Below are 22631 nucleotides of genomic sequence, written 5' to 3' on the forward strand. Positions count from 1 at the left end.
CAGGGAACACAGGTGGCAGCCGTCACTCTACAGCACTCTCAACCTTGTCTAAATGGTAAAACAGCTCCTGACACATAGTGGAGTAACCAGCAGCAGGGAGTTTCTCAAATGTGGGCCGTGGCCCTGGACGTAACTACTTATGAAGGCCCAGAAAGCTTTGCTTCAGAACACAGAACTATGAACTTGTCGTTAGGGTCAGAGCCTGTGGCTTGATCAGCCCGCTGAGACTGGGCTGCATCCTGAAGCAGGGCAGGAGGAATATACTTCAATCACTAGTCTTGCTAAAGACCCGCTCCTTTGACAGGCAGAACCAGTGGCTCCATAAATGACCATGTGGCCAAAATAGTCTCACATTCTGCCCTTAAAAATATCTCAGCAGTCAATGATATCCCTCCAGGATCCCAACTACAGTAACACAAATGTCTTTCAAAATCTAAATCAGGCCAGGCATCCTGATTTTAAAAACCATGCAAGTATGTGTAGATCCATGATGCAACACTAGACTGTAGCCAGCACTTTTAAATAATTTCCAAACTAGCCTGGGAATGAAAACAGAAGCCAAGAATATAGACAGAGGTCCCATGGAGCCCACATCTCTCTCCAATGGATTGTTTTCCCCAGAGGCTAGTACATGTTGTTCCCAAAACTTTGAAACCTTCAATAACTGTGACATTTAGGTGGAAAAGGGCAGAAGGAGCGGGGATAGAGCCACTGTAAACAGAATCTGAAAGGCTTTACAATTTTGACCCAAACAATAGCATTTTCCTTCCAAGCTGACCTAATGAAGCTGAGACACAACAAAGACCTATTCAGTTTGTACACAGTGACCAGGGACTTCCAAACACAACCCCCCAAAACACCTCAAAACAGCCACAGCACATGTCCTCCAGTCTTGCCCCATGACCCAATGATGCTGGATGGACTTTGGCTGGTGGAGAATCAACTTTCAAGGCACAGAAAACCCACACCATTTCCCTTTCCCCGTGCTTCTGGGCCGCCGCATCCACTCTAGCATGCAGTTGGTCTATTCCTCAAGTATCAGAGTTCTTCAGTATCACTTAAAAAAAAAAAATCAACTGAAAATTCCATGTAACTGAATCGCCACTGCCTCCAGGAAGTCCTCATGTGAACATCCATAAAAGCAGCAGCAGGGAAGTGGGCAGGCTGGGCACCTGGGTCTGGCATAGACGTCTGGAGCAGCTGCTTAGTGCCCTTTAGATATTCAGGACTCTCTTTAGGTTACTCTCCTAGAAAATTAGGAAAATAATGACATGTATGTGACAAATTAGATTGGAGAATGGATAGTTTCCTAAGCCTACTGGTTGAGGAAGTCACCTGGAATTAAACAGAAATATCAGTAAAAAAGAAGAAATAGAAAAACGCTACCAGACCCAGGCAAGAAAGCGGCCTTCTACATGAGAGCCTCGCAGACTGTACTGATCAAACACAGCTTTGTAAACAAGGCCCCGGGACAGTGTGCACCAGCTCCCAGCAGCAGGCCAATCTCATCTGTTTTGTTCAGCTTCATAAAACAGCTTGGTGGTTCATTTTGTGTATCAGAAGTGGTGTACGGCTGCAGGTTAGCCACAAGCACTGGCTAAGCCAGACTTGCACGTACAAGTGATAACATAATTATTACCAGGACCAGCCCTTTCTCTTCAAGAGAGCTTGCACATGTATCTCTAGGTCCCTTATCCCAGAACCAAGCCAGCTGATAGAATTAACCTAGTATCAGATGCTGTCCTAAACCAGAGTGGCTGATTAAACTGTTTAATATTTAGACTTTAATAGGAGGCAGCACTTTGGGCTTGACTGAAGACAAATTGGAAGGCTGGGTGACAAGCAAGCCAAATTGGTCCATTTAGGAACATAAAAGATGCAGATGCTCTTTTGTGTTCCCACAAAGCACTAGCCCAGATAGATAAACTTGCACACCCAGGCTTCACATGCAGATCTAACTGGCAGACCTAGAGAAGAAACCAAGAACACCTTGAGATTTTCATCAAGTCTCTAGAAGTTAACACTTTTTATACCTAACACTTTCTTTTACTTTGGAATATCATAAACAAGGGTCAACAACTCACAGAGGATTTCCAATAGAGCAAAAAAGAAGTCATATCAAGTCAAATCTTTAGGGCCTGGAGAGTTCAGTCAGTGTTTGCAGTATAAGCACAAGGATCTGCATTTGATTCTTAGAACCCATGCTGAAAAGCTGGGCATGGTGGCGAGTACTAGAAACATGAAGATGGGTAGAGTCTAAGAGCTCAAGGGCTAGTCAGTCTATCAGCTCCTCCAGGCCAAGTGAGACAAATGTGTACACACAGCTTTACATGACTTGCCTAGCCTAGTGTACTGCAACACCCTTATCCATACAAGTATTTACAAAGCACCACCAGCACTAGAGCACAGCAGAGCACCTTCTCCAAGGCTCAAACAGGCAGACAGGAAGAAAACAGACCTTGGAACCAACTCTGAACAGAAGAAGGGGAGGAATATCCAAATTCCACCAGTTGAGAATTATGGAGCTATGTATGAAGCAATGGCCTCAGCAACTGAGAGGAACTAGGAAAGAAAAAAAAAAAAAAGCTTCAGATTTCAGGATTTTTACACAGGGAGTCACAAGTTGGAAAGGGTTCTTCCCAAGACTGAATTACCAGCCATGACAAATGGGCATTTTCCACTTAACAGTGGTAAGGGGAGGAGAATCAAGATCCTATTACTAAAAGGTGACTACTGGAAAATTCAGGGGCCAAAAAAGATGAGGCTACTACAAGCCAATGCACTGGGGCTGCACCATTCTCAAGCGCTTGCCATGGACTTCTAGGCTGTCCTGCTCCCGTTACAGTGCATGGAGATGACATCACAAAGCCATGCAGTGAACAAGCTGCTGCCAAGCCATGATTTCACTCATTATGTTATCAGCAATACATAAAAGCTCAAAAGCCCAATGACAAGGATGCAAGACTTTCTAAGCTTCTTAATATAAAATTAGCTGCTAGTCAGGAGGAAATGTTTTGAGAACTCTAATAAAAATATTTAGAGGTGCCTAAGTTTAGGTTTAGAGCACTCTGCCAATATCTTAAACTCAAGACTTGCAACATCTGCCAGTTAAGCCCAGTGAGGCTGGATACCAGCACCATCAGGACCTTCCAGGGCCCATTTGGAAATGACTTATGTTCTGAAAACTTGTATTTGGTGCTCTGGTCATCACTGTTTTCCATGCCAATAATATTCAGCTCCACACAAACACACATGCACACACACACATACTACATAGGGCAACCTAACATTCAGCCACAAAAAAACATGTTCTGAAATAGACTCTAGATCAATCAAAACTTCAGGGTGACCCCTTTAGCCACACTTAAATGAAGCCTATGGCATTCAGTGGACAATAAGACTGTCCTGTACATCATAGAAACATAAAGGTCACATCGTCTCTGGCTTCTAGAATATCAAACAGAATTTTCTTCACTGTGATGCAAAGACTCAAAGATATGTAGCAAAGTCTCATTCGCATACACGACTCAAAATATCCCTGGCAGCACATATTCCAAGCCATTTCCTAATATGCAAACAGGTTTTTAAAAACAGGAAGACATTGGCACTATTCCTATTTTCTGCAGAAGCTAAAAGCATTTTATTCCTGTGCAGCAGTTCCAATTTAAGTGTGTCACTACAGCATGTCCCTATAGTTATTTGTATTAAGTCATTTGTGTTTGGGCTTTTTCTTGTTGTAGAATAAATAAATGTTGAATTTTGAGTATCCTAAGTCTGAAAATCATCAGCAAAAGGGAGCTGTCCTTGAACAAATACCTCACCTGACAGCACACAAAGAACGCTGCTGTTAAGACTGTCTCTGACACCAAAACACAGGGGAAACCCTAGGTGGTAATGTGTCTTATATCAGCCCAGTAGTCTTCAGAGCCCTCAAAGTTCCTCAAAGAACCCAGAAAAGCTGCTAAGGAAGGATGGGCTTGGGCTCACTCCAAGTTCAAGCAAACTGGTTCCACTTTTATCATGACATAAGTTGAGCTTTCACCCGACTGAGAACCACTTCCTATAACCAACCACCTCTGCACACTTGAGAAGCACCCTGAGAATTTCAAATATACAAATTAACAGTGTGACTAAGGTTTTCTACTAAATATATCCTTAACAAAAGTCAAGTCCGCCATACGATTTTTACTTTTATTAATATAACACAGAACATTATCAAAACCACAATTTACCCCAGAGGTGAATCCAGCGGAGACCGGCAGTCACCTATTCCCAAGCTAACCCCTCTTTGGGCAACCTTGTCTTTGGTGCCCACAGAACTAGAGACTGACAGCAGAGATCAGCATCCAAGGAAACAGCATCCATAGTTTCCATATAATCTCCAAACTGGTCACAGGAATGGTAGCCGGCTGTCAGTTGACCTACCCCTGCCGGGTCTGAAGGGAAATCTGTTGTTGGGGATAGCTCTTCCTGGCAAGAGGCAGTGAGGTCCTGGAAGTGGGTCAACAGGATCAAAACGTGGTCTGAGTGGACGGAACTGGCTAGGAGGCTCCCCAGGCCTTGGGATGAGTGAGGTGACTGGGTCCCCAACACTAGGCAATATCGGCCTCTCATCATATTCACCACCAATGATTCCTGGAGGAAGCAGAGAGGTGGGAAAGTAGGTCCTGGGGTAGACGGGAATGGGACAAAATGGGCTAGGGTGGGCTGATGGTAGGAACATTGCATGCCGCATCCTCTGAGACTCTTTTCTTTGTATGTGCTTCTTTCTATACAACTGTAGAAAGACCAGAGGGAGAGAGACAAGATAGGGTGAGTAGTGGAGGTCGTCTCAAGCTCTAAGCTGCTTCACTGCATTAGTTCATCTGTATTTTTCTTTCTCCTACTCTATGCAAACAAGGCAGACACATAAAAGAATGGTTGCCAGCTTCTCCACATGAAGAGCCTTGACTTGAGATGCAGTGCCAAATGAGCTCTGATCTTTAAGTACTTTGCTACAAAGTGACTGTCTAATCTGAGGTATCAATAAGCCCAAAACAGGGAAAACTCAGCGGCATATATTTTTAGCACTCCATGGCTAACATAGGTTTAGGTGAACCTTTCTGAGCATGCAATTTAAGGATTTGTTGTAAACATCATGCCATAAGTAACATTTAGGTACTATAGGCAACATCTTGTTTTCCATCCGTAGTGGATTTCGATTTAAAGCATACACTAGTGACTATTTTAAAGGGCAGGACGTAGGCTCAAGAACAACGCTGTACATTCCGCAAGCAGCTGAGGGCTTTCATTCAGTTATTTTTTCTTCAGTCCTTCATCCCAAAGAATTTTCCTCAGGCCTATCAGTGATTTTTATAGTCACATTCTGCAAATAAAACCATGTATCTTATTCTTTTCACAATGTAGAATACTAAAAGATTTAGATTACCCAAATACAACAAAATTATTGTGAAAAAATCCTTGTTATATTTCAATGAGAAATGTATTGACTTTTCTTTGAAAGAAAAGACTAAGCCTAAAATTAAAGACATTTTCATTACCAATATTTAATACATTTAACAATAAATTTAATTTTAACTGACTTTATCGTATCACACTAAAAGTAAAAAGAAACCTTTCAATCTTGACTCACTAGTTATTTGAATCATAAACATTAGACTTCATATTTAAAAATACCTACTTCTTTCCAATCTGTGTCAGGACCTCTGACAGTACCATCTGAGAAAGTAAAACAAAATGTAGATTGTTACAAACCACTTCACGCATCCAATATCAAGCAGTCCAGACATGGGGCGTCTGTATGCACACACTGTACACCGTTACTTCTACAGTAAGTCAAGTGGGCTTCACTACTACATACACTACCTAATGATAAGCAGTGAGCCCTCAGGACACTGTGGGACAGCATGTGTCTTCCGCCCCAGGTTCATGAAGGTGTGCCAGCTGCTTCTAAGCCATGCCTTGAGTTATACTGACCTGGCCTAACAGCATCTCTTAACTATCTGGATTATAGCCCACGTTCATTCCTGAAGTCAAACTGAGCAGACTTTCTTCTATAGGTAGGTTACACGTTTTCTGCCCACCAAAGCATATGAGCATACAAAGAACTACTGTAAGTATACTTCAATAATGAAATGAGGAAAAAGTCAATCAACTTCAAGTCTAATGAGTTTAGGAAAAAGCTGGCCATGTCTTCTCTACAAGTTATTAACTAGCTTTGAAGTTAATGACAGCTCTAGCCCAGTGGTCCTCAACTCGTTGGTTCATGACCCCTTTGGGAGTTAACCCTTTCACAGGGGTCTCCTAAGACCATCGGAAAACACAAATATTTATATTATGACTTATAACTGTAGCACAATGACAGTCATAAAGTAGCAACAGAAATAATTTTATGGTGGTGGGATCACCATATCATGAGGGCTGCAAGATTAGGAAGGCTGCGAACCACTGTTCCAACCCCATACAATTTTATACAAAACAGCTGACTAAGGAGCTGTGACCTACAATTAGAAATGAACTAGACCAAAGGCATTTAAATGCACAGGTGAAGGGGCATTTGCTCCCCTTGTATGATTTTATACTACTGCCCGCTTTTTGTCAGTTGTTCCATGTATGTTGACCACTATGTCTTTTTTTTAATTACTTATCTGTAATATAAGGTTTTACAGGGACACAGACTAACTTAAGAATTACAGCAGCCTTCCTGCCTCAGCCTCTCACATGCTGGGATTACAGGCTTACACCATTCCTGGTTTATACAAGGCTGGAGATGGAAACCGGGGCTCCATATATGCCAGGCAAGTACTCTACCAACTCAGCCACATCCCCAGCCCTGTCTTTTCTTTCTAACTATGATTTTCGTTTTGTATCACACTGTTACCTACTATCACAAACTCCTTAAGTTTGGGATGTAAGGGCAAAAAGGAAGGACACAAGGTCACTCATACTTCTTCTTAAAGAACAACTGCCCAATTTTAAGACTAAATGACTCCATGATATTCTATTGGGGTGGGGGGGAGTCTACCCACCAGGTTTCCACAGCTAAGGTAGTATGTTAACAGCATATGCACATTTTCACTAAAATGTTTTTGACAGGAAACACACAGAAAGTATATGCAGCACAGTGCAAAAAGCCCACTCGAATTTCGACTGTAGTTCTGTTGCTCACTGCCTGTTTTGTCAATTTCATGACCCACCCTACAGTTGAAACACCAGCTTCAAAGATAACAGAATGTCAGTCCTCAAAGAGAGAGGCTCACAGCCAGGCTCCTCTGGCCTTGATCTGGAAATGGTGGTACACAAGGCCCAGCACCTCATCACTGCTGCAGTGACCACCAGTTACCACTGTGACCACCACAAGCAGCACACTGAGGGTGACCCTGGTCCCGAGGCAGTGGCAAGCAGTGTGGTTCATTTAAGAGACTGAAAATGCTCTGTGGTCTTCTATTTTATCCTGACATAATAGTTTATTGCGACTAAAGGGTTGTATTGCAGAAAATATGAAAAAGTGCACAGATAGTGTTTTTGGCACAGGCCAGCATCAGGAAGCCTAGAGCTTCTTTCCTCAAAAGCTACTCCTTAACAAGCTGCTGACCAGGAAAAGGGACATCCTTGTGGAGGGAGACAGAGGATGAGGGTTGTTATGGGATGTGGAACAGTCAGAGGGGGGACTGGGAAGGGAATAAAATCTGGAGTGTTAAAAAAAATTAAATAAAAACTTTAAAAATTAAAAAAAAAAAAAAAAAAAAAAAAAAAAAAAAAAGCTGCAGACCAAAGCAGTAAGGAAAAAAACCTATACTTAAAAACTTTAGCCAGCTGAGTAACACTATGGCAACCATGACAAAGAGCCTTTTTTTCTCCACCATTATGTAAATTTCCATCATTATGTACATCACCTCGAAAATCCCGCAGGTACAAACACCTCCACAGCAGTGGGTCATTTGATGCAATGAGGAGGTCATGGCAGACTGCAGACAGAGCCAGGACAGAATGAACATCCAAAAGTCGGAAGATGCGTAGTTTCAGCTCCAATGGAAGGACAACCAGCCCAAACACATCTGGAAGGTTCAATACTGGATGAGAAAAGGAGCAACAGGAGTTACTGACTAAAGAAGAACAACACCAAAAGCTGTCACGGCTTCTCTGGTCTTGACCATCAGCTTTCTCTGTAACTACTTTCAACCATTACCATCACGCTTCACTTGACTCACTCTCTGCAATACCCTGAACTTCAGCACTGAATCTTCTGAGAACTGGCAGCACGTAGCTGGGCTCTGACATGGGCGCTCCTTATGCAGGTCACTACACCAACGCAAACCCACACATGCACAGGACTAGAAATAAGTGCCTCACTATGACACAAAGAGAGAAAGCTGACTTATAAAAGATCTTCTGAAAAATATAAAGCCTGCTAAATAACAATTTCATCCTCCATAAAATATCCACAGTAAAATCTAGTTTAAAGTTACTAATATTCAACATCAGCAATGTAAAAATACCTAGTGCCCCATAAGCGCTGCTTCCAAACAATGAACACAGTAAGGCTGGAGAGAAGCTCAGCAGTCAAGAGCACTTACTGCTGCTCTTGCAGAGCATGCAGGTTTGTTTCCCTGCACCACGTGGTGGATCACCACCATCTCTAACTCCATTTTCAGGGGTTCCAACTGCTCTCTTCTGACCTCTGCCAGCGCTGCAAGCACACATGGAACACACATACCTACAAGCAAATTACTCATACACATGGTTTTTTTTTTTTAATTTTTAAGATGCATTTTTTTAAAATGTGAGCCAATTATGACTTAGCAGATAAAGGTGCCTGCCATTAAGGATGACCTGAGCTCAATTTTCTGAGACCATATAATGCAAAAAAAGAATCAATTCTTGTAAGTTGTCCTCTGACCTCCACACACATGTCCTGCATAGTGACCCAAATGCACATGTGAACACATGTTCACATACATGCACACATATACACACACATATATACACACATATACACAAACCCATATACATACACACTCACTCACACACATATATATATACACACACACATTCACTCACTCACACACACATATATACACACATTTACTCACTCAGACACTAAATAAATATAATAAAATTTTAAGGAAAACACTCATTTTATATGCTACATATAAATTTTATTTATTTATCTGGCCTATTATGGGACAGAAAAATGAGATACAAAACTGATTAAGACACATTCCTTACCTTCAAGTCACAACCTTACACTGAAAAGAAATCATGTCAACCACTAAGGAACAGTGAGTGCAAACACTGCCATGGAATCCAGGTGTGGCAGGGAAGCTGAGCCAGAAGGATCACAAATTCAAGGCAAAGCCTGGGCTACATAACAAGTCAGATGACTCCCAGGGCTACACAGTGAGATAAAGCTGTCTCAGAAGAAAGAATAAAAAAAGGTTCTAGGCAAATGTACAAAGAGAAAGTGGGTAATACTGAAGGAACACAATACTGCAGTGACTCAAAAGCAGAATTCAGTAGAAGGGAGAAAGGCAAGTCAGACCTCAGAGTTAATGGGAGAGCTCTGTAACACTGAGCTCTGGCCACTCTTTCAGTCACTCAGCAGTAACAATTCACCGTATCTCCTCACCTTGTCGTGTGAAAGCCAGAAGAGGATATACCAGCTGGTCTTTGAAGAGACGAGAGAGCTTCTTCAGATCTTTGTACACTTTGGCTGCACTTTCCCCTAGAGTGTTTTTACAAAGTAGAAGTCAAAACCAAATAGAAAAACCTGGAGTGGCATCTGTCTTCCAGTTCTGCCAAACAAATATTAAACATTGTTTTATATATTGTTAAATATTCATGAGTAACTCCTACAAAGGAAGGGAAATCAAAATCCTTAAAAGAGGAGGCACAGCGCATGACTGACAAAAGTCAGTCTCAGGTGCAAAAATTCATGTCAAAGTAATAGTAAATAAACTCAAATAAAGCTCTGAGACTACAGAGAAAAGCCTGGGGGGTCTGTACACACTATCAAGATTTACCAACTAGCTAACAGTCTGTTCTGGGCACTATGCAGTGTAGAAATGTTCTTATGCAGCATGAAGCCCAAGAAAGGGGCAGTACCTATCACACAACAAACATGTATCAAAGCAGTGTTGGCCAGCTCTCCATCTCTCACATCAGCAGTTTCCCCCAAGAGAAACCATAAGAGAAAGTTAGCACTTCACCCTTTCTAAAAGCATGGTAGAGAGTCTATCCTCAGTCCCAGGAGTGATGAGGCTAGAAGGGTACAAAAGCTAACTATGGATCGGGCGATCCAAAATACTCATTTTTCTAAGTATCTACAATTACAAAATAGCCATCTGTGCTGGTTTATGCCAACTTAAAATAAGCTACAGTAATTTTAGAAAAGGGAACCCCAACTGAGAAAATGCCCCCATCAGACTGGCCTGTGGTGTATTTTCTGGATTGACGTGGGGCCCAGCTCACTATGGGTGGTGTCACCCCTGGGGCTGAGTGAACAAACTATGGAACAGGGAAGTAAGCAGCATTCCTCTATGGGTTCTGCGTCAATTCTTGCCTCCAGGCTACAGCCTTGAGTTCCTACCCTCATTTCCCCGGATGATGGATTACAAGCTGTAAAGTGAATGAACAGTGAGTGAAGTATGTCTCCACCAGAGCCCAGCTACCTGCCACAGCAGGCCCTGATTATTCCAACATAGCTGAAGCACGCACAGACAGCCTGAAAACCAAGTACAGAATGATGATAGAGGTCCTTTAAACAAACTCAAAAGCCGGGTGTGGTGGCGCACGCCTTTAATCCCAGCACTTGGGAGGCAGAGGCAGGTGGATTTCTGAGTTCGAGGCCAGCCTGGTCTACAGAGTGAGCTCCAGGACAGCCAGGGCTATATAGAGAAACCCTGTCTCGGAAAAACCAAAAAACCAAAAAACCAAACAAACAAACAAACAAACTCAAGAGAAAACAAACAAACAACTGGAGGAAATAAATAATTTCTTTAAGGAAAGCTAAGAAAATACAGACAGTGGAAGGAAAAGAGTAAAACTGCTCAAGACTAGAAAGAAGAATTAGAAGCAATAAAGAATATATCAAGTGAGAGAATTCTGGAATTAAAAAATTTAGGAATGCTAACAGGAACTGCAGATGCAAGCATAACCAACAGAACATGAGACAGAAGAGCTAATCCATGGATACATTGCTCAAAGAAAATGTTAAAAAAAAAAAATTCCTTAGACAAAACATGCTGGAAATCTGGAACACTATGAAAAGGCCACACCTAACAATAACAGGAATAGAAGAAGTAGAAGAATCCCAGCTCTACGGTACAGAAAATATTTTTAGTAAAATTGTAGAAGAAAATTCCCTAACTTAAAGAAAGAAATGTCTATAAAGGTAGAAACATACAGAACACCAAATGGATTGGGCCAGAAAACAAAGTCACCTCACCACATAATAATGAAAACACTAAACATACAGAACAAAGAATGAATATTAAAAGCTACAAGGAAAAAAGACCAAGTAACATATAAAGGCAGGCCTATTAGAATTACAACTGACTTCTTAATGGAGATTCTAAAAGTCAGAAGGTCCTGAGTAAATATGCCTAAAAGACCAGAGATGCCAGCCCTATTACACCCGGCTAAACTTTCATTCACCAAAGATGGAGAAAATAAGATAATCAATGATAAAGCCAAATGTAAACAGTATTTATCTACAAATCCAACCTACAAAAGGTGCTAGAAGGAAAACTTCCCTCCTGAGAAGGTTAACTACACTCATGAAAACAGGGGAAAAAAAAAAATCTCACACCAGCAAAAAAAAAAAAAAAATCAAGTGTGCATACATGTACACACACACACACATGCATGCATACCCGATATAACCACCACTGAAAACAAAAACAAAAACAATAACAGGAATCAAATGATCATTGGTCACTGATCTTCCTCAATTTCAATGGTCTCAATTTCTTCAATAAAAGACACAGACTAATAGAATGGATGTGAAAACAAGATCTCTGATCCTATTATATCCAAGAAATATACTTCAATATAAAGAAAAGATATTACTTCAGGTAAAGGGTTGGAAAATAAAAATATACTAAGCAAATGGACCTAAGAAACAAGCTGGTGTAGCCATTTTAATATCTTAACAAAATACACTTCAAACCAAAAATAATCAAAAGAGATGGGGAAGGACACTACATACTCATCAAAAAAGAAAAACAAAATCCACCAAAATGACATTTCAGTTCTTAACATCTATGCCCAAGCACAAAGACAGCCAAAATTGTGAAAAGAAACACTACTACAGCTTAAATCATATATTGACCCTTACACACCAATAAGGGGAGACTTCAATACCCACACTTATCAATTGACAATTTATCTAGACAAAAACCAAACAGAAAAATGCTGGATTTAACAAATGTTATGAACCAAACAGACCTAACAGATATTTACAGAACATTTCACCCAAACACACAAAAAAATACCTTCTTCTCAGCACCTCATGGAACTTTCTGCAAAATTTACCTCATACAAAGAGCAAGTCTCAATAGACACAAAAAAACTGAAATAATTCCCTGCCATGAATCAGACCACCATGGATTAGTGATAACAACAACAAAAACAACATAAAGCTTACAAACTCATGGAAACTGAACAACTCTCTACTGAATGAAAAACGGGTCAAGACAGAATGAAAAAAAGAAAGTTAAGACTTTCTGGAATTCATTAAAAAAAAAAAGTTGGAGATCTCATATTAACAATTTAACAGCTCACCTGAAAAATCTAGAAAAAGCAAGCACACCCAAAAGGGTTCTTTAAGAAAATCCCAGCACAGGGAGGCAGAGGCAGGCGGGTTTTTGAGTTCTAGGCCAGCCTGGTCTACAGAGTGAGTTCCAGAACAACCAGGGCTATACAGAGAAACCCTGTCTAAAAAAAAAAAAAAAAAATTAGAAGAAGAAAACCAACAAGACAGACAAACCCTTACCAAATAACTAAATAAGACAGAATATACAAAGTAATAAAATCAGAAACAAGAAAGGGGACATAATAGACACTGACGAATTCCAAAGATGTGTAAGTACATACTTTAAAAACCTGTGTTCTATCAAATTGGAAACTCTAAAAGAAATGCACAATTTTCTCCATAGGTACCACTTACCAAAGTTAAGTCAAGATCAGATAAACAATAAACCCCTAGTGAAATAGAAGCAGTCATTAAAAGTCTTCTAATCAAAAAAGACCAACTCCACATTTGAAAGAGGACTAATATCCAAAATCTATAAAGAACCCAAGAAACTAGATATCACAAAACCAAATAATCTTAATTTTAAAATGGGGTACAGGCAGCCAGGCATTGTGACACCTACCTTTAATCCCAGCACTCAGGAGGCAGAGGCAAATGGATCTGAGTTCAAAGCCAGTCTGGTCTAAAAAGTGAATTCTAAGACAGCCAGGACTATATCACTCAACAACAAAGATAAGATAGATAGATAGATAGATAGATAGATAGATAGATAGATAGATAGGTAGGTAGGTAGGTAGGTAGGTAGGTAGGTAGGTAGGTAGATAGATAGATAGATAGATAGATAGACAGACAGACAGATAGATAGATATTGGGGTACAGATCTAAATCATACCCCAATTAAAGAAATCTCAAATGGCTGAGAAACAATCAAAGAAATGTTCAACATTCTTAGCCATCAGGGAAATGCAAGTCAAAACTACTTTGAGATTCCATCTTAGACCTGTCAGAATTGCTAAGATCAGTAACACTAGTGACAGCTCACTAGTGTGGAGCAAGGAGAACACTCATCCATTGTTGGTGGGAACACAAACTTACACAGCCACTATGGAAATCAATATAGCATTTCCTCAGAAAACTATCGATCTACCTCAAGATCCAGCTACACCACTCTTGGGCATCTACCCAAAGGATGCTCCATCCTAGCACAAAGACACTTGCTCAACTATGCTCATTGTAGCTTTATTCAAAGGAGGCAGAAATTGGAAATAATCTAGATGTTCCTCTTCCAAAAAAGAGATAAAGAAAATGTGGTATGTGCTCATTTCAACAGCACATATACTAAAATTGGAATACTACAGAGATTAACATGGCCCCTATGCAAGAATGATAGCCAAATTTGTGAAGCATTCCATATTTTTGAAAATTGGGAATAGTTCTAACTCAAAACTCAGCTATACCACTCCTGTGCGTAAACCCAAAAGATGCCCCACCATGCCACAAGGACATTTGCTCAACTACGTTCATAGCAGCTTTATTCATAATAGGCAAAAACTGGAAACCTAGATGTCCCTCAACCAGGGAATGAATAAACAACATTTACACAATGGAATATTACTGAACTATTAAAAACAATGTCATCATGGAATTTGCAGGCAAATAGATAGAATTAGAAAAGATCATCCTAAGTGAGGTAACCCAGACCTAGAAAGACAGCATGGTATGTTCTTGCTGATAAGAAGATATTAGCCATAAAGGACAGGATAACCATGTTACAATCTAGACACAAAGAAGCTAAGTAACAAGGAGAGCCCAAGGATGCTTGAACCTCACAGAGAAGGGGAAATAAAATAGATATGGAGGTAGACAGAGGGAGGGGTCTGGGTGAGAGAAGAGGTGAGGAGGAAAGAAGAGGTTCAAGTGTAGGGAGGATGGAGAGAGAGAGAGAACTGGAATTGGTGTGGGGGCATCTCTGGGGTGAGCTGTTTCTAGCTGTTCCTAGGACAATGGAAAGTCCCAGGAATCCTTGAGGGGTGCTCCCTAGCTAAGGCTACTAGCAATTGGGGATAAGGAACCTGAAAAGGCCACCTCCTGTTACCAGGCAAAACTTTCAACGAAGGGACTGGGACACCAACCCAGCCACAAAAACTTTGACCTACAATTTGTCCTGCCTACAGCAAGTGCAGGTGCAAAGATGGAGTAGAAACTGAAGGAAAGAATAACCAATGACTGCCCAGCTTGAGACCTAGACCATGAGAGTGAGTTCACTTCTGACACTGTTAATGACACTCTGCTAGGCTTGCAGACAGGAGCCTAGCATAACTGTCATCTGCGAGGCTTCACCCAGCAGCTGATGGAAACAGATGCAGACTCCACAACCAAACATCATGTGGAGCTTGGGGAATCTTGTGGAAGAGGGGAAGGAAGGATTGAAGGAACCAAAGAGGTCAAGGTCACCACAAGTAACCCTACAAAATCAACTAACCTAGGCCCATAGGGGCTGAAAGAGACTGAGCCACTAACCACAGAGCATGTTTAAAAAAAGACCTATGCCCCCTACACATATGTAACAGATGTGTAGCTTGGTCTTCATTTAGGACCCAGGGCTGTCTCTGACTCTGCTGCCTGTCTTTAGATCCCTTTTCCTCAACTGGACTGCCTTGTCTTGCCTCAGTAGGAGAAGATGCAGCTAGCCCTACTGTAACATTACATGCCAAGGCAGAATGATATGCATGGGAAACCTCCCTCCTCCTCTCAAGAGAAAGGGAGGAGAGGATGGGAAGTAAGTGCAGAGAGTGGGACTGGGAGTGGAGGACGGAGGGGAAGCTGTGACTGGGATAAAAATAAATAAATGCGAAAAAATAAAATGTTGTACCTTTACACATGAGTATTAAAAATGCTAAAAAAAAAAAAAAAAAAAAAAAAAAAAAAAAAAAAAAGACATGAAATTTACAGGCAAATGAGTGAACTAGGAAAAAAAATCATCCTGAATGAGGTAATCCAGACCCTGAAAAACAAATGTGGTATGTATTTATTTATAAATGGATATTATCCATAAGTAAATGATAACCAAGCTACGATAAGTAGGCCCAGAGAGGTTAAGTACAGAGGAAGGGTCTATGGGAGACTCATGAATCTCCCTGGGAAGGGGAAACTGGAGACAGGCAGGGGACAGGAACAGGAGGATCTGGTGGGTACAGGGAGAGGAAATTGGGTAGAGGGAGAGAATACAAGGAGATAAAATTGAGGAGCATTTGAGGGATGATATAAAAACTAGTGCATTGGAAAATATATGAAGGTGGTCCTAATTGAGTTCCCCTAATAATTGAGATAGGAGTCTCAAGTCTCATTACCATGAGAGGTTTCCAGTATCAAGACTGGGTTACATTCAGTTGAGTTGTTAGCCAAGGTGCTCTATTAAAAACCCCAAACAACCCAGAGTGTTCCTAAGACAATGATGGTTCTTTCCGAAAAGAGACAGTGGGACTCCATTGCTGAGGACAGCACCTCACAGCTCACTGAACATGTAGAAATCAAGCTGGTGCCTCCATGGAACCTTCACCTCTACCTTCCAGAGTTAACAGTAGGTACAGGAAGTAACTCTGCAGGCTACCAAAAGAGAAACATAAACATCAACCTGGCCACAAAACCTCTGACCTATAATTTGTTCTGCTTACAAAATATGCTAAGGCAATGGTGGCATAGAACTTGTGGCCAACCAATGTCTAATTTGACTTAAAGTCAACTCAAGGAGTCAGAGCCAATACCTGACACTGCTAGAGTAACCAAGAATCAGAGACCTAGGGTAAAACTAAACACTAGTAGTCTTAAAAATGAATAAAATTTACAATAAAATAACTCCTAATGGTATTTTGTTATACTCAACAATCAGTGCCTTATCCAGTCATCATCAGCGAGGCTTCTTCTAGCAGCAGATGGGAACAGATGCAGAGACCCACAGCCAGACATTGCAGAGAGAGAGCTAAGTAAGATGTTACCATCAAATCCCTCCCCTCAGGGCTCAAGGTTGTTATCTCTTAGAAGTGTGTTCTTCTCTAATGTGACAGAAAGGTAGTGGACAGGAGAGAAGGTGGGGAGTAGAGAGAAGGGAAACTATAATCAGGATTACTACATGAGAAAAAACATAGTTTCAATTTAAAAAATCAATTTGGGGGAATGGGGCAGAGAGATCAGGTATAAGAGGAGGAGAGATGGAAATCATCGGCAGGCAAGGAGGGCATCTCTAGGACATGCCAGAGACCTGGGATACAGGAGGCTCCAGACAGTCTATGGGAGTGACTCTAGCTAAGACTCCTAGCAGTGGGGCACACAGAGCCTGAAGTAGCCACCTCCTGTAGCCAGGCAGGACTCCCAATGGAGGGATAAGGACACCAATCTACTCACAAAACTTTCAACCAAAATGTGTCCTGCCTCCAAGATGGTATAGGGACAAAAATAGAGCAGAGACAGAGGGAAAGGCCAACCAGTGACTGCCCAAACTGAGACTGGCAAGAACCGATCCCTGACACTGCTCATGATACTGCTATGCTTACAGGGTCCTGGCATAGCTGTCCTCTGAGGCTCCACTCAGCCTCTGGAAATAGATGCAGAGAGCCACAGTCAAACATTAGATGGAGCTTATGGTAGAGTTAGGATAAGGATTGAGGGACCTAAAGAGGGCAGGGACTCCACAGGAAGACCAACAGAGTGAATTAACCTGGACCTAGGGGGCTCTCAAGAGACAGAACCACCAACCAAAGAATGAGCATGGGCTGGACACAGCCCCCCACCCCATATGTAGCCGATGTGCAGCTCAGTCTTCATTAGGGTCCCTGAATCTGCTGCCTGTTTGTGGATCCCATTCCTCTAACTGGGCCACATAGTCCTGCAGTGGCTTGATGGTCCAGGACGTGGTGATACCTGGGGGACGGGAAGGGGGGAGCCTCACCTTTCTCAGAAGAGAAGGGAAGGGGGTAATGTTAGAAGGAGCTATGTGAGGGGGGACTGGAAGGAGGATGGGCTGATATTGGAATGTAAAGTAAATAAATAATGAAAAAAATCAATTCAGTTCAAGGTGTTTTTTCAAATGTGAAAAATCAATTTTCTTTAAATTTTTCTCGCAATAATGTTCCTTTGGCATTTTTCCTTTCCTTACATTGTTGAAGCATGGTGGTGTGTTTCATGTGTGTATGGTCTCTGAATCATCTAAGAATGACAGACACAACAGAGTGTGTAGAGGAAAGTCAGGTTCATAGAATTGCTCTTCAAATCTTCAATACATTTTTTCCTTAAATTCCATAACTAACAAACAAAATAAAATCTTCTTGTAAGTATTTGACTAGGGACTTAGAAGAATAATATGAGCTACTGGGGTTTAAACTATGAGTAACAATAAAATAACACTGATTTGCCAAATGAACCTAACACAAAAGTACTTCAGGAAAAATACTTTACTAAAGTCTATAAACTTTTCCAGAGAAAGAACTTCCTCCCTCCCTTCCATTTCTTTATTCCATATTTAATAGATAAAGAACAAGAATCCAAGCTATATCCCTAATAAGGTTGTTTTTAAAAGTCAAATGATCTACTCTACTGATTAGCCTTCTTTAGAACTATTTCCTTATCTTTAGGAATATGAGCAGAAACCAGCTTTGGAGTATGAAATATTTATCCCATGGAAAGCTCCTACCTAGAACAAAGATAAACATAGTTCTGAGGAACTTTTAAGTCTTCTGATCATGACAGAAAACGTATTTAGAGACTTATGAGTCTAGCACACATTCTCAATAGGGGCAAGGTAACCCTACAGCGGCAACAACTGGTTCCTGGGGAGTACTAATCTGAATCCTCAAAAGGTTACAGTATTGACATATGAAGTGTATTTGTGGTACTGAAATTCCACAGGGAAGACTGATTGGCAAAGAATAAGGGGGCTAGGAGTCCTTAAAGGAGTGACAGTAAAGAAATAGTAGGCTGACTAAAGAGTGGTCTAGTGCCAAGATCTGGATGGGCATCCAGCCCGAGAGCACTGTAAGAACACACTGTGCTGTTCCTCTTTCCAGCAGTTTCCTGAGGCCTGAGCTCCCTCTAAACTCACAAGAATGTATCTCCCTTCAGAGGAGCAGGCTGGATCAAGCCAGGCTTGACCAAGAGATGCTGCTGTGAGCACCATCCCTCTCCTCTGCTCAGCATAGGCGTAAGTAACATGGGCATAATTTGTCCCACTGACGTTTGACGCTCCCTTCTGGTTTCTTGTGTTTATTTTTGGAGATCTTTCTACTATGTATTTAACAGAGAAGGTCTATGTTTCTTACAAGTAATTCAATGTGGTTTTTTTTTTTATTGAATATTAGTAGAGGAAAAACTACTTAACATTTTAAATGTAAATTTGATATAAATGCTACTATTTAAGGAGGTTAGAACTTCCCTAAAATTTGGGTTTTTAGTATGGCCTCTGACTATTTACCACAAGGACAACAGAGACAGTACACACCCAACATGAAACAGAAAAGAAAAGATCATTCATTCTTCTCTCCACCCATCACTCCTGTTGACCACCTGGTCTCTCACAATTAAGGTTTAAATAAAAACAGTAAAAAGAGAAACCTGACTTTCTTACTTCTATTAATAATTTTATGGAATATCGGCAACGCCATACTAAGAACCCAAATTTTAGGGAAGTTCTAACCTCCTTAAATAGTAGCATTTATATCAAATTTACATTTAAAATGTTAAGTAGTTTTTCCTCTACTAATATTCAATAAAAAGAAACCACTTTGAATTACTTGTAAGAAACATAGATCTTCTCTGTTAAATACATAGTAGAAAGATCTCCAAAAATAAACACAAGAAACCAGAAGGGAGCGTCAAACGTCAGTGGGACAAATTATGCCCATGTTAGTTCTTAATAGTATGACTATTAACTTAGTGCTCAAAGACCTAAAGAACAAATTCTTCAAATTATAATCAAATTCTCTCCTTTTTCCCTCTCTATTTATGGTGCAGAGGTGACTCCCAGGGCCTTGTACATGCTAGGCAAATGCTCTACCACTGAGCTACACCCTTGAGCCCTCAACACCTGAATTCTTAGAGGCAACATTGCTTTGGAATTTGCTTTAATTTAGAAAGGATCAGACTTTGTTTTTCAGTGAACCTCTCAAAGCTTCCTTCCAAAAGTTAACTCAGAGTTACATCACCTGGTTCCACTCCACAAACGTAGGATCCTGGCTGCAGCTGCACTGACTTCACATTTTTAATCCCACCGTTGATTTTTATTGTAGCTGTAAATAAACAAAAGAAAGATAATAAAGCGTCACTTCCTGAATCACTTCTCTTTTTAGTACAGGCCCTTTTTCCTTGCCTCCATATACTATTGATACATTGTTCCAAACAAACTCCTCTGAGCCCACTCTTCATCTCAAAGCAGGGTCAAAGGCTAAGCCTGGCATGAAGTAATCAGCCTCAAACACCACCTTTTAAGGACTACATACAGCAGGCATCTTCATACATAACCCACTACGTATCACCAACAGCAGCTCATTAGCAGTTGACAGATCTGCAACAAGGTCAATAAGAAGCAGGCAAGCACAGAAGACCATTATTTCTAATGAAGTCACTAAAACACTATACATTTTTTTAAATCCTTGGCAATGGTCAATCCTTGTTCATTAACAGGATCCTGCTAGTTTTCACAGCAACATTGCTTTCTAGACCCAAAAGACCAATATTCTTGACATCACCAGAGGGTTCAATTTTAGTTTTGCATACAAAGGCGTACTTCATCTCAGCTTATGAAAGAGCTAGTGATGGGCTCATGCACATGTGCACCACGCCATGCCTGGGTGAAGGAAAGATTTAAAGTCACTGTTCCTTTTCAAAGACTTGAGCCTGGAATAAGCAGCTACTGTGAGAGCCTGCAAGGCACTGTTCTGCAAATAATTAAAGTACAAATTAACATAAATTAATAAACCACCAAAATACTTAGTGAAGAGAGGGTAGTATGTCACCCAGCATGTCACTGGGTACACTTATATGAAACTGAGGTAAAACTCACCACCTCACATTTGTTATTCTTCCCAGGTGTGATATGATAAATCATGATGACTAGACAGAAACAGAAACCGCTGCCACTCTGGGCACAAAATGCCGAACTACAAGCTCTACAAGCTAATTGTGGAACTAACAGAGACAGTGCTCAGCTCCATGTCATCAGTCACACCCTGACAAGCATGCAGCATCACATGCTGAATGCTCAAATAGCTAAGAGAACTGGGCAACTAAAAGGAAATGGGGGAAAATTATATGAGAGAACCAAAAATTATCTTCTAATTCTAAAATAAAAAATGCAATGTTAGCATTTAAAATAAATTTTAGTTGAAAAGTGTTTTCTAACACTGGACCTCAATAAACAGCATCATCTGAACAAAACAAGTAACTAAAGGACCCAGTGAATACCCAACCCAAGGCAGCAAAGCAAGACAATCTGTTATACAAACATTACAGTCCACCTCGACTCACTAGCTTAAGTATCTGAAAAAGATAACCTCCAAAACTAAACAGTGTTAGCCCACTGAGGTGGTGCACAACCACAATGCAGAACTTGAGAGTTAGAGACAGACGGATCAGAAGTTCAAGGCCAGCTTCAGCTACATAAAGAATTTTAGGTCAGTTTGGGCTATACAGAACAAATTTCAAAAACAAAAAACAAACAAAAAAAAGATCAGAATGAAATATACAATCCTGGTCACCCGAATGGATCACCTACTGTGAGATCATAAGAGCAATTCCAGAAACCAGTTGTGGTTGGGAAGGACCTGTGTGACATCATGACTAACATGAAATCCAGAGAGGTACTGCCACCTCAGTGAAGTTTCTTTTTAGGAAAGAGGAGAGCAGAGAGGTTACTCAGAGAACTTCTGTGAGGAAGGGTAGCTAAATTATGCATATTAGGGCTGCAAAATCTCAGCAGTTTCAGAGATGCCAACTTCCTAACCACAGGTTAAGATTTAAAGAAGCAAATAAAAAGAGACACTCATAAACATGCACAAAAAAAAAAACACTTCTAAGTTTCCTCACAGTAAAACTCATTTCATTTTTATTACCACAGCTCTCACAGAACAAAGTTTTCAAAGAATGAGACATCACAAAAAAGGGCTGAAGCTGGAGAAGTGGTTCAGCAGTTAGTCATAAGCACTGGCTGTTCTTACAGAGCAGCCTGCTTCAATTCCCAGCACCCACATGGCAGCTAACAGCATCTGTAACACCAATTCCAGGAGATCTGACACCTCTTCAGGCTTCCACAGGCACTACATGCATGTGATGATGCACAGACATACATGTAGATAAAACACTAAAAACAAACATTTAAAAAGAAAACAAGGGGGCTACCCCAAGAATAAAGGGTGCTGTCCTAAACCAACATCCTCACATTTTAAATCTTCAGGCATGCCATCAGTGGTATAGTAATTAAGTTGTGAACGACTCAGCCAGCCACTCAAGTGGCTATATAATGTTTAAAAAGAAACTTTAATTCATAAGGCAGCAACCATGACTGCTCCGTTCCATTACCATTTATAATGATTAGGTTTCCCAAAGGCACACAGGTAAGCACGGCAAAGCCGCCCTCGCAGAGAGGATGTGTGTACTGTAGCTTGTACACACCACTTGACTTCCATTTCTCAGGCATTGACGCTGCTTTGGTTTCAGTCCCCTGAGGAATGAAATAAAAGGAAAAATAAAGAAGGTGTTATGCTGAAAAAAACTGAAAATCAGTACCACCCCTAACTTATAGTGCAATGTAGCCCCCCTTGAGCCGCTGACACGGCTCAATAGATAAAGTGCTTGTCACAAAAGCCTGATACCCAAGGTTGAACCTTGAAAC

At 40.9% G+C, this 22631-nt stretch overlaps 1 protein-coding gene and 1 non-coding gene across 7 annotated transcripts in view; one reads left to right on the forward strand and one right to left on the reverse strand.

The window, feature by feature from the left end:
- Positions 1-4177: 4177 nt before the first annotated feature.
- The window catches only part of Fbxo7 (F-box protein 7), a 28235-nt gene continuing 9781 nt past the window's right edge, over positions 4178-22631 (reverse strand). For 5 of the 6 annotated variants that reach the window (XM_031348904.1, XM_031348907.1, XM_031348908.1 and 2 more), the window contains 6 exons: positions 22319-22460; positions 19948-20031; positions 9629-9724; positions 7896-8072; positions 5681-5718; positions 4178-4777 (listed from right to left, as the gene is read on the reverse strand). In XM_031348904.1, the coding sequence (XP_031204764.1) occupies positions 4391-4777; positions 5681-5718; positions 7896-8072; positions 9629-9724; positions 19948-20031; positions 22319-22460 (924 nt within the window). In that variant the 3' untranslated portion in view covers positions 4178-4390. The remainder of the gene's footprint in view (positions 4778-5680; positions 5719-7895; positions 8073-9628; positions 9725-19947; positions 20032-22318; positions 22461-22631) is intronic. The other variant, XM_031348905.1, reaches the window with a different exon arrangement.
- LOC116076666 lies at positions 14069-14172 on the forward strand. Its single transcript, XR_004113063.1, has one exon. It is a non-coding gene; the product is annotated as a U6 spliceosomal RNA (small nuclear RNA).

Source organism: Mastomys coucha, unplaced genomic scaffold, assembly GCF_008632895.1.
Source record: "Mastomys coucha isolate ucsf_1 unplaced genomic scaffold, UCSF_Mcou_1 pScaffold4, whole genome shotgun sequence".
Lineage (NCBI taxonomy): Eukaryota > Metazoa > Chordata > Mammalia > Rodentia > Muridae > Mastomys > Mastomys coucha.